Raw genomic sequence first — 20,321 nt, forward strand, 5'->3', positions numbered from 1 at the left:
GTAAGCCGGAAATAAGGGTTTTTCAGGTGGTATATACCAAAAGAAAAAGATGTGCATCAAGTTTCGAGACTTTACCATATGGATTCAAACAACAGAAAACAGAATGAGTTAATTTTGTAATGCACTGGAATATATTTTTCTTAGATTAAGTTAATGCTATCCTTAGTAATAGTATATCTGTGATTTGGTCAACATACAAATTGGATACCAAAAGAAATCTCATATTATATGCAAATGTTAAAGCTTTTCCTTACCAAATCTGTTACTTAGTAAAAAATAAAATGAAAACCATTCATTTGAAACCATTTGCTGTCATTGAAATATAATTATGCAGCCGCTATAATTCTTTGCTTACTATCAGTGCAAATCTGATATTATGTTGTGCACTTTAATGATGGAGAGAGTGACTAGTTGACAAGTTGGTTCTTCGGTGTAAGGTTGTATGGTACAAGCGGCCTTGTGCCCCTCTCCAACTTAAAAAAAAAGAGGCCCCCACAGATGGTAGCCACGTTGATGCCGTTGTGGGGCTTTCTACAAAAAGCTAACTGTACCAAGCCCAAAAACTTATTTTGAGATGGCGAGTAAAAACTTTCCATGCCTGTTGACCTTTAGTTTCCTCAACACACATACCCAGTTGGAATCGAACCCTCGACCCCATTAGTTTCAAAACACATCTCTTTGTGCATAATGGTTAATCGAGAGTGGTAACGCATCTTTTAAAAAAATCGATACTATTATTTATTTTTGGTTTTAAAACATAGCATACATTAGTGGTAAAATCTTTGCATTGTAATCAAAAGGTTCCAGGTTCGATATTCGTTGAAACAGCTTTATGCATTACGGTTAATCGGGACTGCGTAAAAAACGCCAACATTAGCCCCTAGTGAAAATCGAACCCTCGACCCCCGTTGGTTGCAAAACTCCAAAATCACCCCCATTTTCTATTTGTGTATCAAGGATAATCGGGAATAGTAACTCACTTTTTAAACAAATCAATGTTATTCTGCAATTTTCCAGCATTGGAACCCAACACCTTTTGAATACTAAACAACAATATCAGCTATTTTGTTTTGTTTTTGAATATCTGTTCATGCTAATCGGGACTGATAACACACTTTTTTTTATTTAAACAGAAAATCATTATTAGGCACTTTGACAACAATTTCTATGTATATCTCCATCATGTCCAAATGCCACAAAGGGGGGGACATGTTCGCCAAAATGCAATAAATGGGGAAGAATTCTGTAAACTAAAAAAAATTTATAACTATTAAATTAAAAATTAGCCAACATTTGGACTCGAACTTGGAACCTTTCGAATACTAAACACCAGTCACAGCCATTTTGTTTTGATTTTTAATATCTGTTCCTGCATAAATACTAATGGGGACTCAACACACTTCTTTTTTTTTATTTTAAAAACAACATCATTATCAGCCAATTTGACATTGTGAATCGAACCCGGGACCTTTTCATTACAGCATAAACATCCTATTTCCAATTAGTTCATTTTCTCTTTTGTGCACAAAAAGCTAATCGGAACTTTTAAACAAATACTATTGAATATCCAATTTTCACCAACATTGGGAATCGAACCCTCAACGACTTGGTTAAAACATCTCGCAGAATAAGAAACACCCCACGCCGCGCTTCGCCGCGCCTCGAACCCGTGGACCTTTTCATTACAGCATAAACATCCTATTTCCAATTAGTTCATTTTCTCTTTGTGCACAAAAAAGCTAATCGGAACTTTTAAACAAATACAATTGAATATCCAATTTTCACCAACATTGGGAATCGAACCCTCAACCACTTGGTTAAAACATCTCGCGGAATAAAAAACACCCCCCGCGCCGCGCCGCCGCCGCCGCCGCTGAACACAAAACGCGGCCGCCATATTGATTTTATTCAAATACTATTTATGCACAGATGGACTAATCGGGACCTATAATGGCGGGACAAAACAATTGGCCTCATTTAACTACCTAGAAAATCGAACCCGCGACCTCTTCATTACCAGGCGACAACAATAACCACTAACAAATGGCCGCCATATTGATTTTATTCGAACACTATTTATGCACAGATGGACTAATCGGGGACCTATAATGGCGGGACTAAACAATTGGCCTAAATTTAACTACCTAGAGAATCGAACCCGCGACCTCTTCATTGCCAGGTGACAACATTAACCACTAACCCAACTCGATTTTCGAACTCAACCATTTTGTTGCCTTTATTTACACACAGGCTAATCGAGACCATTCAATATTGACATCGTCGCCTTGTAATCAAGGGGTCCCAGGTTCGATACTCGGTGGAGGCACATAGTGGTCCGAATCACCACTTTTCAACTGTAGCTCCAATCCTGATTAGTTTTGCCGTGCATAAAACGAACTTAAAAAAACTAACTCAATCTATCAATCAATCAATATTGACTCTACCAGGAATCGAACCCTCGACGCCTCTTGTTTTACAGAGCAATAACCTTAGCCGCTAAGCTTTCGGGGTAAAACACCTTCGGCGCCATCTTTAAATCATTTCTTCATGTCTTTGAATCATACGCAATGGTTGCGCGCGCATTTCCTCCACACACACACAAACATACGCACGTGTTAGTTTAGCATACATCAAGAAACAACGTGACAAATCCATTGACCCCCTCCCCCCACCGCTTCCGATGTCTTCAACGTGATCAGACACGTTCTGCTGACTCAACAATAAAACAGCTCGTACCCCGCTACACCGGATGTAACATAACACCAGTCGCATCGAATTTTTGCTGACGCGTAGGAACGAAGTGCTGCCTCTCTACTATAATAATTGTGCATTTCAGTACACACTGTATGAAACGTAAAAAAAAACAAAAAGAAACTTGTGCTGGATATTCAGTCATCTGCTGGATTGAGTAAGCCCACTCAAGGATATAACAATAATATAATAATAATTATTATTAGTATTATTATTATGGAATGAAATTGTTTTATTATTATGAAATTTTAATTATTATTGTACAATTATTGTTATTATTTCTATTATTCAAATTTCTGGCGACGCCCATGGGAACAATTATGGATTAACCCCCCCCGAATTTTTTTCCTGCCTACGGCCATGTAATGTAAGTTAAACTAATATTTATAACCCTTAATCTAACTATATACAGTCATTAACTCAACTATTTACAAACTTTAACCTAACTAGTTAAATCTCTCATCCTGGTAGATGCCGCATGAAGCGGCTTAAGTCTCACTCGGGGTATATAATGTCACATCAGGTAAATTCCCTCGACATCAGAGAGTTTGTTTCTATCGTCACCGAACGCAAGAAATGAAGTTCAAAATTGCAGAATAAAATGCTTCAAATTTCGATCTCTTCTGAGTACAAGCGGCCACAATGGCTCCATTCGAAACAATTTTTCCAATCTGCTGCACTCCTTCTTTGCTTCCAATTGCTTCTGCTCTGCGAAATTCTCCAAGTCATCTCCCTTGGAAATTAGATTTGCTAGAACAAACGCTTCAGCCGAGGTTTCCAATCCACACAAATGTTCATCAAATTTTGCCTTAACGTCATTTCCAGAGTGTGTCTTCTTGATCAAGTCACTTTCCAACTTCCAGTCCAAATTCATTTTTCTGATTTTCTTCAGGCAGGAAGAGGTTTCCTCGCGAGTCTACCTGAGCAAAGTCTCCTGTAATTTTGTGCTCACTGAATTCAACTTCCACTTGAGGAAGAGCTCTTTGCTATTGCAGACAGAGTCTTTATTCTCTGCGCATGCTGTTCCGTTTCTTCTCCATATTCTTGGCACGTCTAGTGTATCAGCCACTTTCCATTCTTCAATGTAGATCTTCTCCTTCACACTTTCCTCTCTGCTCTCATGGCCCAATTTCCATACATGCAGTGGTGGTTCTGATGTTGTGCCCAAGTTGGCGTCCCTTTCGTCCCTAGAGCAGTGATGTAACTCTGCACGTGGTTCTTCTGCGACAGATGGTGTTAATCCTTTCACATCTTTCACCGACATCTCTAGTGCTAGTTGGTCAGCTTCCTGCACGTTTTGCAACATTGATATCCGCATAATCTTGAAATATCACTCCAAATACCAGCGATTTAGCTTCAATCAACTGACATGGACGCTTCCATGCAACGAGTTTCAACAATCACAGCACGGACTATCTTTTCAACAATTGAAACGTAGGCCAAGTAAATATATTGTTACCGGGCACGTTCTAACAAACTTACAGTTCACTTATAAACTCGAAGAAATGTTAACTTGATAGATTTATGCATTAACTGAAATTTATAGCAGCACCTCTAAGGGAAAAAAATAGATAATGGTTCTATTGGATCTAGATTTACATTTAGTTAATTATATTCGAGATATGTGTTTCCATATGAAAAAACTTCGATTTAACTATACGAGAATCAATATCTAACCAAGAAGAAGAAAATGTATAAGATTCACTCTCCAATTTACATATCCTGCCAGTAGCACCATAGTTTGCATTGCGCAGCCACTGTACTAGCCGCTCGATTGCTTTGAGACTCGCACCCTATGAACTGCACTTGTGACGCAGTTACATGAGAATGAGAGAAAAATTAAATTTAGTCTGGCACGTTCAGTGTACCCTTTTTAAAAGACTCACTGGTTGATTTTCAGTGTGGCTATTTCAATAATGCACATGAAAATATAGATTTGTAGCTCTGTCGTTCAATGTCCTGGCAGTTTTACTTGATATTCGAACAAGAATCACTAGTTTAGGAGTTCATTATGATCATCCCCAGAACTCAGCACATGCCTAAATACATATCAGGCAAGCACGAAATAACCGAAGGGAAATCTTATGTTTAAGAATTCAAGTACAAGAACTAATGAAACAGCACCATTGATTTTATTTGTTTATTGTAGTACAACAACATGGTTCGGAAAAAGAAGATGAGGGAATAAGCATGAATTCCTAAGGAAAAAAGATGCAAATACATAAATTTTTCAACGTCCAACTTAACAATATTTCTGACATCTCATGGCATTATTTTACATTTCACTTACAGCAGTTAAAATGCACATCCATTTATGTGTGCGTTACATTATAATGATTTGAAATTATAAAAAGAAAATAACGAAAATACTACATGTAAGTAAACTTAATAAGAAACAGCCCAGTAAGGACCAAGGCCTACCAGGTGACTTTCCTTAGATGGTGTGCGGTCAGATCATCGCCTCTGTTTTCTAGCTGTCGAGACCGAGTCCGTTCATTTTGCTTCTACACTCTGTTCCAGGAATCTACGGAGCAAGCGAGCGAAAACAAGTCTCTGCGCAAGTACTGACTCGACAGCACTCGACCAACGAACGTGTCGAGATAGAGTATAAGTATAGTTTCCCCATTGTCCTCACGATGTCAAAGCCGGAAATTAAACACGGAATCGCTCAGTAAAATACAAGGGTTGGATAAAAAGTAATGGCAACACTGGTATAATTGGTACTTGACTGTATTGGCAGAGGAGCACGTGTTACATTCCTTCAAAGTAATCGCCCCTCATCTCTATGACCTTCTGTCACAAGTATGGAAGGCGTCGTACACCGTCAGCGCGTCCATCTCTGTCGATGTCCCGCAGTGACCGCCCTATAGCACGTATGATGGCTTCGCGCGTGTCGTAGTGCTTCCCGCCCAGTGGTTCCTTCATTTTGACAAAACGGTCGTAATCACACGGTCTCATACCGGTGAATACGGCGGATGTTCCAGTACCTCCCACTACCAGTTATGCAGGAGCGCCGTCACATTATTCGCAGTGTGACACCTTGCATTGTCAAGCAGGATGATGGGACCCCGTGCCGTCGCTTCCTTCTTAATGCGAGACGAAGGTGGTGTTGCAAGAAGGTGCAGAAGTAGGCTGCGTTGACCGTCTGCCTGAGAGACGTTGTTCTTCTTGCCTAAACATATTGTTAGAACGCTTTCACTCTCGTCCTCTGCTTCAGAGCACTTCTCTTTTTGACTGAATAACATACAATCGCTCCCACTCACTATACTTCCTCGTCTGACATTCCTTTATCAGCCACGAAACGCTTGTGGCGCTGTGACTCACCCCTTTCACGGGACAGCAGTGTTGCCATTACTTTTTATCCAACCCTTGTAGTATACGTACGTTAGAGGTCAACATCAATATTACCGAATGAAATATACGTCTCCCCCAGAAGCATAATTTGATGTTTGAAAGTGAAACGAAAGTTCCAACATAAATCTATGTGTTACTATATCTTTTAATTGGAGTTAAAAAATAACTCCGTTAAGTATGGAAAAGTAAGCATTTCGAGTCCTCGTTCAAAGGACGTATTTTCTGACCTTTTAATTCTCATCTCGAATACCTACTAGAACTACAGAAAAACAATATGCGAACATTAGAATGTTCTGAAACTTATTTACACGGATACGTGGAACAATCAATCATTACAAATGCTCATAATTTTTGTATCTACTTTAGTTTGAATCATAAATAAATTGATATTGGACAACAAGTGTTGTCAAGATCGCAAAATTAATCTTGACAAAGTCACATCACCTACGTTCAGTGTTTTATTTTCGAATCTACTTTGGGCCTCCCCCATGGCGTAGTGGTAGCGTCATTGCCTTGTAATCAAGGGGTCCCGGGTTCGATACCCGGTGGAGGCACAAGTGGTTCGGATCCCACTTTAAACTGTAGGTCCAGTCCCGATTAGCCTTACTGTGCATAAAGTGGACTTAAAACAGCAACTCAAACTCAAACTCAAACTCGAATCTACTTTGATCTTTGAGCTTAGCACTAAGACCTTATTTAAGGTAAAAATGTGTGTCCTTGCCTGAAACAACGTCTTTCTTATAAGCCTTTTCATCCATCATGAAAGATCTAAAAATAGGTAGGTCTGTAACTTATAAAAGTATTTTAATCTTTGATGAAAGATCTAGGTAGATCTGAAAATTATAACAGATTTTTTATCCGTGATGAAAGATCTAGGTATATCCGAAAATTTAGAAAACCCGAAGTAAAGATAGAGTGAGTGTATCCTTATCATGTATAATATTTGGTTTGCAAGTTATCGAAGATTGAGTTTCAAGTCTTTTGGCAAAGGTTTTCTGCTGATCCAATTAGGAGATAAAAGATTCTTTGCAGATTTTCCAGTACCACTTTTTTGTTCTTTTTCTGACTTGATGCTAAACGACGACACACTACTTCTTCGGGAACCAAATCTACTGGCGTTTGTTTTCTTTCTCCTAGCAGATATAGTCAAGTTTGAACCATAACTGGATCGAACTGATGCAGTAGATGGAGTTCTTGGGGTTCCATATCTTAACTTTGCTTTCACAAGAGTCTCCGGAGAAGACACGTCTATGCCAAGGTTGTCCATCCAGTCGATCACAGATGTAGGAAGTGAAAACTTAATGTCTTCAAGGTCATAAAGTTGAAGACCTAGATGAGGAGCACAATGTTTCACCATTTCTTTCATGTGTGGTACGTTCCGACGCAACAGATGCCTTCGAGAGTTAATGTCTGTCATCCGTTGATATCTTGAAGGATCAAATCGTTTGGTGATCAGCTTGTCTCCTGGAGTTGAAAACTCTAGCTGATGTTTCTCTTCACCTTGTGGAAGCGAAGCCAAACTGAGCTCATCTTCATCTCTTCCGCAGTCTATCGCAGACTGAAGTTGAAGTAAATTATGCTCAGGAGATTTCAATACTTGTCTAGCTTCTGGTGCTACATCTTCTTTTCTTTTAGACCAAGACTGTTTCTCTAATTCGTGCCGTCCCGAGCGAGAACTTCTGTATGATTGGACTCTTCCTTCTTCTGGGTGAAATATAGGAATGGCGACAGTGAACGAATGAAGTGACTCGGAAGACATGCACGTGGTGGCATTAGAGCTAGTCTCCGAGGGTAAGTATTTGTGAGTTGCCCTTGGGTTAAGAGAGAGTAAGGTAAGGTATTCGCAACAGATGACCAGAAGAGTATTTGTAGCTGCAGTCAAGTCATACAGCGAGCGTGTACCAAACTCTATCTGTTTGCCCAGTAGAGAAAATGGTGGAAATTCCAGTCGCAGCGTCTGGAGGCAGCAGTGGTCCTCTATATCCCAAATTTTCAGTTCCTGCAAAAGTACAAATGAACAAAATAATTAGAAATAATCAAATCTGGTCATGGTAGAAAGCAAGGACATGACCATAAGGATTTCTGTAGAAAAATGCAAGCAAATAACCGCTTTTATTACTGATGGCAATGTAAAAGCTTGTTTCGGACCTTTATTCATGCTATTACTCTTTTACCTCGTGCATAAGAGCCACTTTTAGTTCTAGCGAGTTTGCACAGAATTCGCTGGACCTCTAGCTATACTGTGCAGATACTTGTGGAGCGTCGAATGAGAACAGCAATCCTCTTTTCATAAGAACCTAGTGGATTCTGTGACGTCAAAAAGTCACTCGTGTACAACAGAAATTACTGAAGCGCAGCTTGTCTAAAAGTAGCTGTCTCAGAATTAAGATATGAATTCATCACAAGATATCAAGACCACAAGATATTCTCCACCGCCTTTCAGTGTAGCAATAGAAGATGCTCCAGGTAACATGCAAATGAAACGTATCGAATTGCATTGTAATACGAAATTAAGGGAGAAATTTAACAATGTGGACGTGATGAAGTTTTACTCCAAAATGCTGTTCACATTATTGTAATTTTAATGTGAAGAAAATTTTATGAACACTTCGTGTACATGTAGAAGAATAGACTGGTACTACAAAACTAGAAAATAATTAATATTTTATAACTTCTCTCTTTCAAATCCAGAATAATAATTTCTTACAAATTTAAGCTTGCGAATCAACTAAAAATCAGTTTTTCAGAACCCGTTGGAACCTCATGTCCTGTACTAAAAAGGAAAAAAAATGGTTCCTACAAATTTGCTTGAAATTAAGAGATCTATCGGATAAAATACCGGTACTTTCCAAGTATCTCAAGTATCAATCGTTTTATACAATTTATAATCCAATTCGAAACTATAAAGCCAGTCTCACACGGCAGTTAATTACGTCCTCACTTCGCCATCGACTTCTAGCTTCGTTACTTAACGTAACGATCGTGTGAGAGCGTTATCTTATTCAGTTCCCGACAGAATTAGAAACAGTCTCTATATCTATCGTTAATACCATAGAACTACCAATCGGAATTGAGAAGCACACTGTAGTAGGAGTAACTGAAGTAGGAACTAAAAGAAGAAGAAAGGCAATAGATGCTCGATTGTTTATTCAAGGCAGCTTAAAGAAGAAAAAAGATTCGACCAATACAGATATGTAAATGATTGGGGCGAATATTTTATTTGTTGAGTGAAGAGTCTACTAATTATTATTGTTTTAAATAAATAGTTCGTATGTCTAAATTTCTTACTGTGATACTGTTGTTTTACTTTCACAACCTACGCGAATACGTACTATTTTGAAGTAAACACTCAACAGACACATACGTATGTATTTACTCTCTGGTTTGCTGGTTGTAATAAATAGACACTGCTGCTTGTAGCACCGCAGTAAATTAATCTGCTAGTGTTGTAAAGATATATAAGTTATGAATTGTAATAAGTTTTTCATGGACTTCAAAGTAAATTTCACAATAAGTATTTTAGGAGCAAAGAAGTGTCAATGAAATATAAATATAATATGGTAACTTAACGTAAAAACCACAGTTTTCGCACTTCGAATGTCGTGAAGTTTATGTAATTTAATTGACTAGTTCGTTTAGGTAATATATTTCAAAACCGTACGAGAAGGGTTTCATTAGACTATGCAACTTCTATCGTAATATACGGGTAATGCAACTTTATGCTAGTGTGTCCGTAAAGTGGTATATCAACCTGAAATAACATATGTTGTATATTCACATTCACTGCCACGGGTTACATGTGCTACATTTTTGTACAGTACCAATGTCATTCTCTTATTCCTTTAAGAGAAAACATTATTCTCCCAAATCTTCAGCAGTTATTAGCATCTAAACTTGCGATGTAATATACCGTGTTTGTGCAGTCGCCATTTTTGAAGATGCAATTTTAAGGATCGTGTGAGACTCCTTTTGCTGCCTTCGCAAAGTGAAGTAAAAAATCTTATGGTAGTTTCGAGTCGGAGGTGTTTAGGTAAGTGGGGACCTTCTTAACCACCGTGTGAGACATGTGTAGTTCGTAAATGCATCATTACTGAGAACACTCGATTCTCCACCTCGAAATTAAAGGATATGATATGATTCGGGGTTGGGAATCGACACTAAACTACACTAAAATCTGCGGGACGGATTTTATTAATAATGGTAAGAACTTGATGAAATTAGATTAAGATATTTACCCCGTCTTTAGAATAACTTAAAACTGCAAACAAATCTTGCAGGATTCGAATATCCACAATGGCCGTTTTGTGGCCAAATAAAGATGCAACTGGCTTCTTCGTCACCACACAGTTCCACACACGGACAACGCAGTCGCCGCTGCCAGAAACTAAAATTTTTCGGTGGTAGTCAATATCGAAGCAGGTAACACCCTGAAAGAAGATCAATATGACATTTTTACTGATGTAGGCAAATACTAAGAGTTGTTAAACGCTTCAATGTAATCGAAATATCAACACAGAATAAGAAAACATTGATTTAATAGAGCCAAGTTAAAGGTATAGATAGAAAATGACATTTTAATCGTAATGTAACACAAATTCCTAGTATAGTTCCAGTGGGTTGTAGGATCGAATCCTGGGCAAAATATACACCTTCGATTGGGTTTGTTACTTGAACTATTTCATTAATTCTCCATTCATCTTCATCGTGGTAATTAACCTAAAACTATCTAAAATTATCCAAAATAAAAAATTAATTTAATTGCGATCCGAGATTGCCAAGTTCATGAATGGTCCGCTGTAGTAATTTGTCCATATATGCGCGCGCGCACACACACACACACACACACACCCACCCCCACACACACACACACACACACACATACTCTCTCTCTCTCCTCTCCTCTCTCTCTCTCTCTCTCTCTCTCCCCTCCCCTGTAGCACATTCTGCCTATATTAATATACTCAAGTTTCAGTTACAGTCCTTGACGTGTGTAACTAGGAATTCGTATAGTAGGTCATTTATTCCTGTGGTTATCACATCGCGCTACGAAGCCAGGAGTCCCGGGTTTGAATCCCGGCCTGGGCATGGATGTTTATGAGTGTACATTTATGACCATTTCCTGTCGTACAGGATTTTGTGTATCGCGCATGCGCGAGAGGTTACCTGTTTCGTTTGTACCAGTGTCAAGTGAAGGAAATAGTTCGGTACGAAGCCAGCTACGTGCAAGGTTGCTTCGAAGTGTTGCTTGTGCGTTTGCAGAAATGTAAGTGTATGCTGTATGAAAGCGAGCTATTACATATATATCTTACTTCAACTGTATTTTTTTTATTTGTATAACCCGAAATGTGTTTGATAGCTTCAGGCAGGGTGGTTATACAAAGCTTGGCGTACCCGTCACAGGGACTCGAAACGAACGAGCATTACTCAGCGCGTATGGACTGTTAAGATAGAGAGCGACTTGCAGTGTAGCGACCACGTGACCTTTGCGATTCAGTTTTTTTCCTCGCCAGCTGTGTGCGAAGACGTTGCAGTGCAGTAATCATGTCAGGAAAGGCGAAAGAAATGGAGCAGCTTTTAAAGCAAATGGAAACTCGTATGTTCGAAAAACTACAAGAGAAGAGCAACGAGATGCAGGAACAATTACGAGAACAAGGTAAGACGTTAATCCAGCAAACTAAACACGTTGAAGAAAGAATTAATTCAAGTGTGTGCAAAGTTGAAACCTCGTTGAAGCAAGAAATTGATGTCGTAAAAAGTGAAATAGTGAGAATTGAATGTAACCTGAATGCAAAGGTTGAATTACTTCAAGAATATTTTGTGTCGTTGGAAAATAGAATAGAAAATAAAATAGCCGACGATAAAGCAAATATGAAAGAATGTACAGGTGTGTTCAAACAACAAGTTTTAGAATTACGTAATCATTTAGAAGGTAAAATTAATGAGGTTGCAGATAATTGCAATGCACAAAACATTAAATTACGAGAAGTTTTTGACAATCAAGTAAAGCAAAACGAAACTGTGTTTGTTGAAATAAAGAAAGCAATGGATAAAGATCAGGCTAAGTTTGCTAGTTTGTTCGATCTTGTTAAGAGTAATGAATATAGTGCCAAAGAATTAAAAGTAAGGTCAGATAATTATGATGTTCATTTACAAGATCTTGCTAAAGAATTGAACGAATTAAATACAAAAGTAGGTCATACTTTTCAAGATTTGAATCAAAGTGTGCAGTCTACCAAATGTAAAATTACAGAATGTGATACTACTGTAAAAGGCTGTGTTCAGAAAATTTCTGATATTACACATAAAATTGACGTAATAGAAGGGAAATGCGTTGGCATGGAATATCAATTAAGATATTTGAGCAATGAAATAGGCATGTTGAAACTTAGTTTAAATAACATTTCGTCTAGTATGAATGTTCCTTGTAACACATACGTAGATAGAGAATCCAGAATAGATGTAAGTTCTTTATCGAAATCTAAGAATGAAAATAAGGTATCTTTTCCGAGTAAAGTATCTGAACATATTACGTACAGAAAAAAAACAAAATTACGTTGAAAAGGAATATAATCCTGAAAGTATTTCTTCAGGTTCTGAATATCAAGCAAAAGTGAAAGGAAATAAAGATAAGGCTGATATAAATGTAGGATTTCCATATGGCAAAAACACTGAAAGTAAACGTGATAGTAGGTTAAGTAAAGTAAATGTAACAGAGTATAATAGTTCTGATAGTGATTCAGAACAAAGGCTTAGAAGGTCAGAAAAAAAATTAAAGCAAGGAATATTAAAATATTCTGATGTAGATAGATTTCTTAAGTTTAATGCAACAAGAACCGATTATTTAGCTTCCCAGTTCCTACAGGAAGTGGAAGATAGGTTTGAAATGTTGAATGTGTCGAGAAATGAAATCATGAGATACATTCCATTGTTATTAGAAGGAGTTGCTAAAAACTGGTACTTACAAGAGAAAGCACAAATGTGTGGTTATGATGAATTTAAGCTTATGTTTTTAAATGTATTCGAGAGTTCTTCATGGAAATCGACTCTTTTGGCTAATATTTAGTGTAAAAGGTATTCTAAAGAGTTAAAACAGTCTCTTTTGAGTTACTTTTGGTCTCAGATTAATCTGTTAAACACAATACAGCCTGATATGAGTGATCAACAAAAGATAATTCTAGTAGCTCAACAGTTACCTGTAAAAGTAAACGAAGCTATTTTAAATCAGCCATACATAAGTTTGAATGTAGCAGCTGAGCTTGTAGCTAGATATGAAGCATTATATACATGGTATGAACAAGAAACAAAAAGAGATGGTAGATTTGTAAGTGTAAGACAAGTGAAAATTGTACAAGGTGATACAGTTAGGAATAAACTACCTATAACAAACTCTTTTCAAAGAAATTATGTGAATGAAAATAGTGGCAATGTTGATAGAGATCAAAACATGTCTAACCGAAATGGGAATGTAAGACAAAGGTCATGGGTTCAAAGACCTAACCGTCCTCAATCAAGTTATAGACTACCTAATAGAAGTGGGAATGATTCAAATATAAGTAGAAGAAGTAGATATAGTTACGATGTTAGTAATGATGACATTATTAGACATGATAGTAATGAGAGAATTGCAAGTGGAACTAGTTATCGAAATAGTAGTACAAATACAGTACCGTATAACAATATTCAAGTTAGTAGTAATAGTCATAGTAGATTTATGAGAGAGTCTGTATTAGGAAATTCTCAAATTAGTGGACTGAGATCTTGTTCTGAAGACACAGAAACAGTAAATGTAGATTCTTCGCCTAGAGCAAATGCACCTTTGTTCATGCAATCACAACCTTTAAACTAAGATGCGAGTCTACTGTTACGACGACACATAGTAGCATAGATGAAGACAATGGTGTTGTGTCTGTAATTAATTCTGACATTGAAACTCATGTAAAGGAGGTTTGTAATGTAATATCTAAACCGAAGATGAGTGAAGCTCAATTGAAAACTGTATGTACGATAGATATTGATTTTTACGAGGATATATTGGAAAATGAAGCACAGTATAACTCAAGTAATATGGTGTTACCTGTGAATTTAAGAAATAAGATAAAAGGTACTACATTTCTTTTTGCGAACATTAATGGAGTAAAGAATAGATGTTTATTGGATACTGGATGTGAAATTTCGCTTATGTCAGAGAAAAGATGGAGAGAAATAACGTCTGAAGTAAAGAGTCCTAAACTTGATCTTGTAGGAGACATAATTTTACTTGATTATACTGGTAAAAGAAAGCAAAAGGTGTTAGGTAAATTCTGTGTAAATCTTGAAATGGATAACATTGATTTTCTAATCCAGTTTGTTGTTGTAAGAGATTTATCAGTTGATGTGTTGTTAGGTTTAGACTTTTTATATAGTATAGAAGCTCAGATTGACTTCAGAGATAATGCTATGATGTTTAATTCAGAAGAAAGTTCACATTTAGTTAAGTTAATTCCAATTTCATGCACTTATGTTGAATCTGAAAATAATTTAGAAAATGATTGCCTCAGAATAATGACAAAATCTGAAATGAGTGAAACAGTTGCTAGTATTAGTGATTTAAGGAATAAGACTTTGCAAGCAGAGATTTTAACTGACAATGAAAAGGAGAAATTATTTGATTTACTAGTAGAATTTCAAAGTTTATTTGATGATAAACCAGGTCATTGTAATAAATACATCCATGACATAGAACTTAATACAGATGAACCTCTTGTTACGAAACCTTATCCTATACCATATCACTACAGACAAGCTGTACGTGATTATATCAATAAGTTATTGGAATGGAATATTATTGAACAGTGTGATTCCCCATATCTTAATCCTCTTGTGGTAGTACTTAAGGCAGATAAAAGTATACGCATATGTACAGATTTTCGTAATATTAATAAGCATCATTAGATTAGCCAGATTAGACCTATAAATATTGAAGATGCAGTTCAAGGATTTATGGATAAACCTTATGTTACTCTGATTGATATGTCAGCTGGATTCCATCAGGTATTACTCTCTGAAAAATCAAGAAAATATACTGCATTCTCTTTTGAGGGGAAACAATATCAATATAAAACACTTGTGTTTGGTACTTGCAATGGTGTGCAGGCTTTCACCATGGCAATGAGTAGAGTGCTTGGAGATTCACTCTCTGATAATGTAATAATATATGTTGACGATTTATGTGTTCGTAGCAGTACATTTGAAGCTCATCTTAAGCATTTAAGAGAAGTACTTTGCAAATTGCAAGAATCTGGTATGACTATACGCCTGAAAAAGACATATTTTTGTAAAGAAAGATTACTGTACTTAGGTCATATTATTGATAGAACTGGTATTCATGTAAACCCCGAAAGAGTAAGAGCTATTCTTGATCTTCCAGATCCAAAAAATATAAAAACACTCCAAAAAATCATTGGTAGTTTCTCATGGATGAGGAAATTTATTCCAAATCTTGCTGTTATATGTACTCCCTTGTATGAATTATTAAGAAAAGGCAAGAAGTGGGTGTGAACAGAGAAAGAACAAAGAAGTTTTGATTTACTGAAAGAAGCAATTTCAAATGATGTTAAACTTTTCCATCCAGATATTCATCAAAGATTTTATGTCCAAGGAGACGCCTCCTTACTTGGCGTTGGAGGTTATTTATTTCAAATTGTTGATGGTGAAAAAAGGGTAATAAGTTACATGAGTCGTACATTAAGAAATCATGAGAGGCATTACACCATAACAGAACTAGAGTGTCTAAGTCTATTATTCTGTATAGAAAAATGTAGCCAATATCTTCTAGGAAGAGAATTCACAATAGTATGTGACCACAAATGTCTTATTTGGTTAAATCACTCAAAGAATTGGAACCCTCGTTTGTTGCGATGATCTCTCCAGCTTCAGAAATACCAATTTACAGTGGAATATTGTAGAGGTTCTGATAATGATCTCGCAGATCTATTATCAAGACATTTTGAAGGATCTGAACCTGTTTTGGTTCATGTTAACAATAATATGGTCTTGAGAAATGAAATTTTGGATATACCAGTAGAAATACTGGTGCAAGAACAATGTAATGATGAAGTGTTTCAACCTATCATTAATTATTTAAACAATTCTGAAGGTTTGAATATGAATTTGCCAAGACAATGTAGAAATTGGAATAAATATTATAAAATATGTAATGGAGTTTTGTTAATGAGAGATTTTCATTTTGAAAATTCATGGAAGATATGTATACCTCAATCTTTGATTTCTGTATTATTAAGAAATTATCATGATGACATGGGCCACTTTGGTGGTGATAAAGTTCTTAGAAGAATGAGGAAAATTTATTACTGGCCTCGTATGAGAAAAGATATTTTGAGTTATGTTAAAGACTGTGAAATTTGTATGATAACAAAACCAAACAGGCATCCGCCTAAAGGAACTTTTCAGTTACATTATAACAGAGGTGAAACTGTTTTATTTTTAGATATTCAAGGTCCTTTGGTTAGAAGCTCAAAAGGAGAAAGGTTTTTGTTAACATTGCATAATGCTAATACAAGGTATTTATTTGCCTATCCAATGAGATCTAGTACAGCTGATAGCATTGTGAAAGTCCTCTTAGAAGGATATATAAGACACTTTGGTATTCCACATAAGTTAGTAAGCGATAATGCTGCAGTGTTTCATCCTAAGAAATATGTAAATACTTACACTAACCTAGGTATTAAGTTAACATACACTCCTATGTACCATCCAAATTCTAATTTGGTTGAACGCAGTCATTGTGAACTAAACAGACTAATGCGTGTATTTTGTAAAGAAAAACATCAAGATTGGCCCAAGTATATTGATATAATTGTGAGTTTACTCAATGATAGCATACATACTTGTTTAGGGTATGCTCCATCTGAATTACAACTTAATAGAAATCTGGAATCATGTACTCTGAATCACTTTCAAGTACCCCTCAATGAAGTTCCACAATGGAAAAATAAATTATATATGACTTCTGTTAAGGACTTAGAGATAAAAAAGAAAAGGAATGAAAGATATAATGTAAGGCAAGAGAATAGAGCTGAGATTAAAGTTTTAGATTTAGTATTTATCAAAACTCGCTACCTTAGTAATCTTCTAGGGAATCGTATCAAAAAATATTGTGAAATTTATGAAGGTCCACATTTAGTAGTTTGCAACAAAGCAACTAATATCTTCAAGTTAATAGACTTAAAAACTGGTAATATTAGTGATAATCATCATAGTGATAACTTGAGAGTATGGAAATGTTCAAGTGAGAAGAGAGATTATTATTTAAAACAATTAGAAAAGTTAAACGCAGAGTTATACAAGCATTTATTCAAATGAAAGTATAGATAAATATGTTGTATGCAGATATGTATTCTACATATTTTGATATTTTGTTTGTAAACACAGATATTTGTTATAATGATAATCATGATTTATTTTTGGGTTGATACAAGACTTGAATTCTTTTGATGAATTAATCAATCATCTTTAAAAATTAAGAAACAAAAATTTGAGTTATTTTTTGTGTATCATGGAAATTTAATTTTATTTTGAATTACCTAAGTGTGAAACATTTAGAACTTATACATGTAATAACTATTCATGAAAGATGTCAAAAGTGTAAAATTTCACTTACTCCCTTCGTGAAATTTTTCATTGAAGGAGAGGGATGTATGACCATTTCCTGTCGTACAGGATTTTGTGTATCGCGCATGCGCGAGAGGTTACCTGTTTCGTTTGTACCAGCGATGCCAACCCTAGCATAATGGTGCTAAACCTAGCATAATTTAACCGTCATTGGCACCTAGCACCCTGTGTTTGGCATAACAGCCAAATCTAGCATAATCAACAACCGCTCTGAGTCTGAGCGGTGGAAGTTTAATTCAAAGGAAAGAACTCTGAAGAAGAAGTAAAAAAGAAAAGTACCTCCACATCTCAGAAGTGGACATGTTTCCAACAAAATAGAGTAAACCGGTCCAGATCCCACCACTCATCAATGTCTTTCATCTCTTCCGCATCTTCCTGTCGTAAAATCGTAGAAGAGGGTGGAGGTGGAGGAGGCCCACCCTCTGGTTTGTCCTTTCTCAGCACCGACGCAAGGGTGGATTCGCAAATAAAGCTAATGTGCCGACTTTCCTTGTGACATTGTTTCAAGTCGAATGTTAGCAAATCAATTTGTCTTCTGCTGGTGTTCGGTTCGGTTCGCATCTTGCCACTTCGGAAACCGTTCTGTGCCGTTGCCAGTTGCAAAAAAAACGTTTAGCTAATATTGTTTGTGTGTGTGCGATTTTAATTTTTCATGTGTATTTTTTAGCATGAGTTTAAGTGTATCTGTGCTTCTTTTTTTCTGATTCTTTTTATTTGTGTTTGTAAATATTAGGGATGGGCCGATATGAAATTTTGGCCGATACCGATACAGTACCGATATAAAATTTACCGATACCGATAACCGATATTCTACCGATCCGATATAAAATTAGAAATGGTCCTTGAAGACCCTGAAATTTTCATTGATCTCCGTAATAAATGTGTGTTTCGAGCTGATTGCAACGCAAAAAAAGTTTAATATTTAGACATTTACTTTTTGAGAAAGTAGGGCATGGACATTATCCATAAAAATTACAACAAAATGGCAGAATTTTGCACTAAATTATAAGATATTTATCGATATATTGGATCGGTAAAATAATCGGTAATTTTACCGACAAACGGATACACCGATATGCCTATATCGGCCGATACCGATAGAGTACCGATTAATCGGTCCCATCCCTAGTAAATATATTTGGAAGAATTTCTAAACATGAGTACCTCTAACACTCTTTGGTGCGCATCCCTGTACAAAGTACCACTTGCCTGGAAACGAAACAATTTTGAACCAGTGTGAACAAGTCAAGATTTCGTGTACAGTAAGAGTGGCAGTTTTTTATTTGTTCTTTAATAATAAATGTTCTAGCACCATTGAGTACCGTTTTGGCATAATTTCACTGTTCAATCAGCACTTTTCGCAGCTGAGAGGTTGGTAACGCTGGTTTGTACCAGTGTCAAGTGAAGGAAATAGTTCGGTACGAAGCCAGCTACGTGCAAGGTTGCTTCGAGGTGTTGCTTGTGCGTTTGCAGAAATGTAAGTGTATGCTGTATGAAAGCGAGCTATTACATATATCTTACTTCAACTGTACTTTTTTTATTTGTATAACCCGAAATGTGTTTGATAGCTTCAGGCAGGGTGGTTATACATTCATTAATTTCATCATATCATCACTCATCCCCATCTTTGCAAATTAGCCAAAAGTGGCACAAAAAGCGGAGTGAAATAAAGCAAATCAATCAATCATTCCTTTTATTATTATTAATGGACAGAAAATAGTAACCTATAAGCATTAAGTATTAATTATTTCGATTCCATTATTTTTTGGCCACGGTATAACTACAGAAATAACGTCGACGCCTTGTAATCAAGGTGTCCCGGGTTTGATACCCGGTGGAGGCACATAGCGATTCGGAATGCACTTTAAACTGTAGGTCTCATCCCGATAAGCCTAACTGTCCATAAATGTGGACAAAACTCAGAACTCAAGATGGTAAGGAAATGTTACATGTGGTAACAATACATAGAACCACCTGTTAGGGCCAGGGTCGTTAAAGTTCCAGGAACTTCCGGTTTTCAACGCAGGATCTGATCTGTTAGCCCGAAATATGGCGCAATGAATTGTGGGGAAAAATGTTCCCTGAATATGATCCATTAAACAAATCTTGCCAAACAGAAGTACACTTACACAATTGCCTATATTCATATATTAGGTGCGTATTTGAATAGTTATCACGGCATACTTACCCGTGCCATTTTAAATATATAAGGTGTTCTCTTCTTAGCAACATGGCGGACAATTATCGTGGCTGTTGGATCCCGGCTACAGGAAACTATTGTATTGTTCTTAGCGTTATACATAAGCTGCAGCACGGCATCATTGTGCACTTTTTTGTCCGTAGTAACTGTCACAAAATCCGAATGTCTTTCCAGTTCCTAGAAGAAATAATAGTCAAACTTTAACGACTTATAATTTGAATGTACACGCAGTAGACATTATTTCCATAATGTGAGAATGGGTGACAAGAAATGCTAACACTAAGTATTTTCACTGATATTATAGTTTTAAGCATTTTTATTAATATCTTTATAAGCAATTGCTTTC

At 36.5% G+C, this 20,321-nt stretch overlaps 1 protein-coding gene across 1 annotated transcript in view; it reads right to left on the reverse strand.

The window, feature by feature from the left end:
* Positions 1-6,722: 6,722 nt before the first annotated feature.
* LOC145988131 (cilia- and flagella-associated protein 337-like) overlaps positions 6,723-20,321 on the reverse strand; it is a 53,418-nt gene continuing 39,819 nt past the window's right edge. The window contains exons 5-7 of the mRNA XM_083122962.1: positions 19,964-20,152; positions 10,341-10,532; positions 6,723-8,104 (exon numbers count right to left, since the gene is read on the reverse strand). Of these exons, the coding sequence (XP_082979088.1) occupies positions 7,061-8,104; positions 10,341-10,532; positions 19,964-20,152 (1,425 nt within the window). The 3' untranslated portion in view covers positions 6,723-7,060. The remainder of the gene's footprint in view (positions 8,105-10,340; positions 10,533-19,963; positions 20,153-20,321) is intronic.

This window comes from Lepisma saccharinum, chromosome 5 (genome assembly GCF_977018435.1).
Source record: "Lepisma saccharinum chromosome 5, izLepSacc3.1, whole genome shotgun sequence".
In the NCBI taxonomy this organism is placed as follows: domain Eukaryota; kingdom Metazoa; phylum Arthropoda; class Insecta; order Zygentoma; family Lepismatidae; genus Lepisma; species Lepisma saccharinum.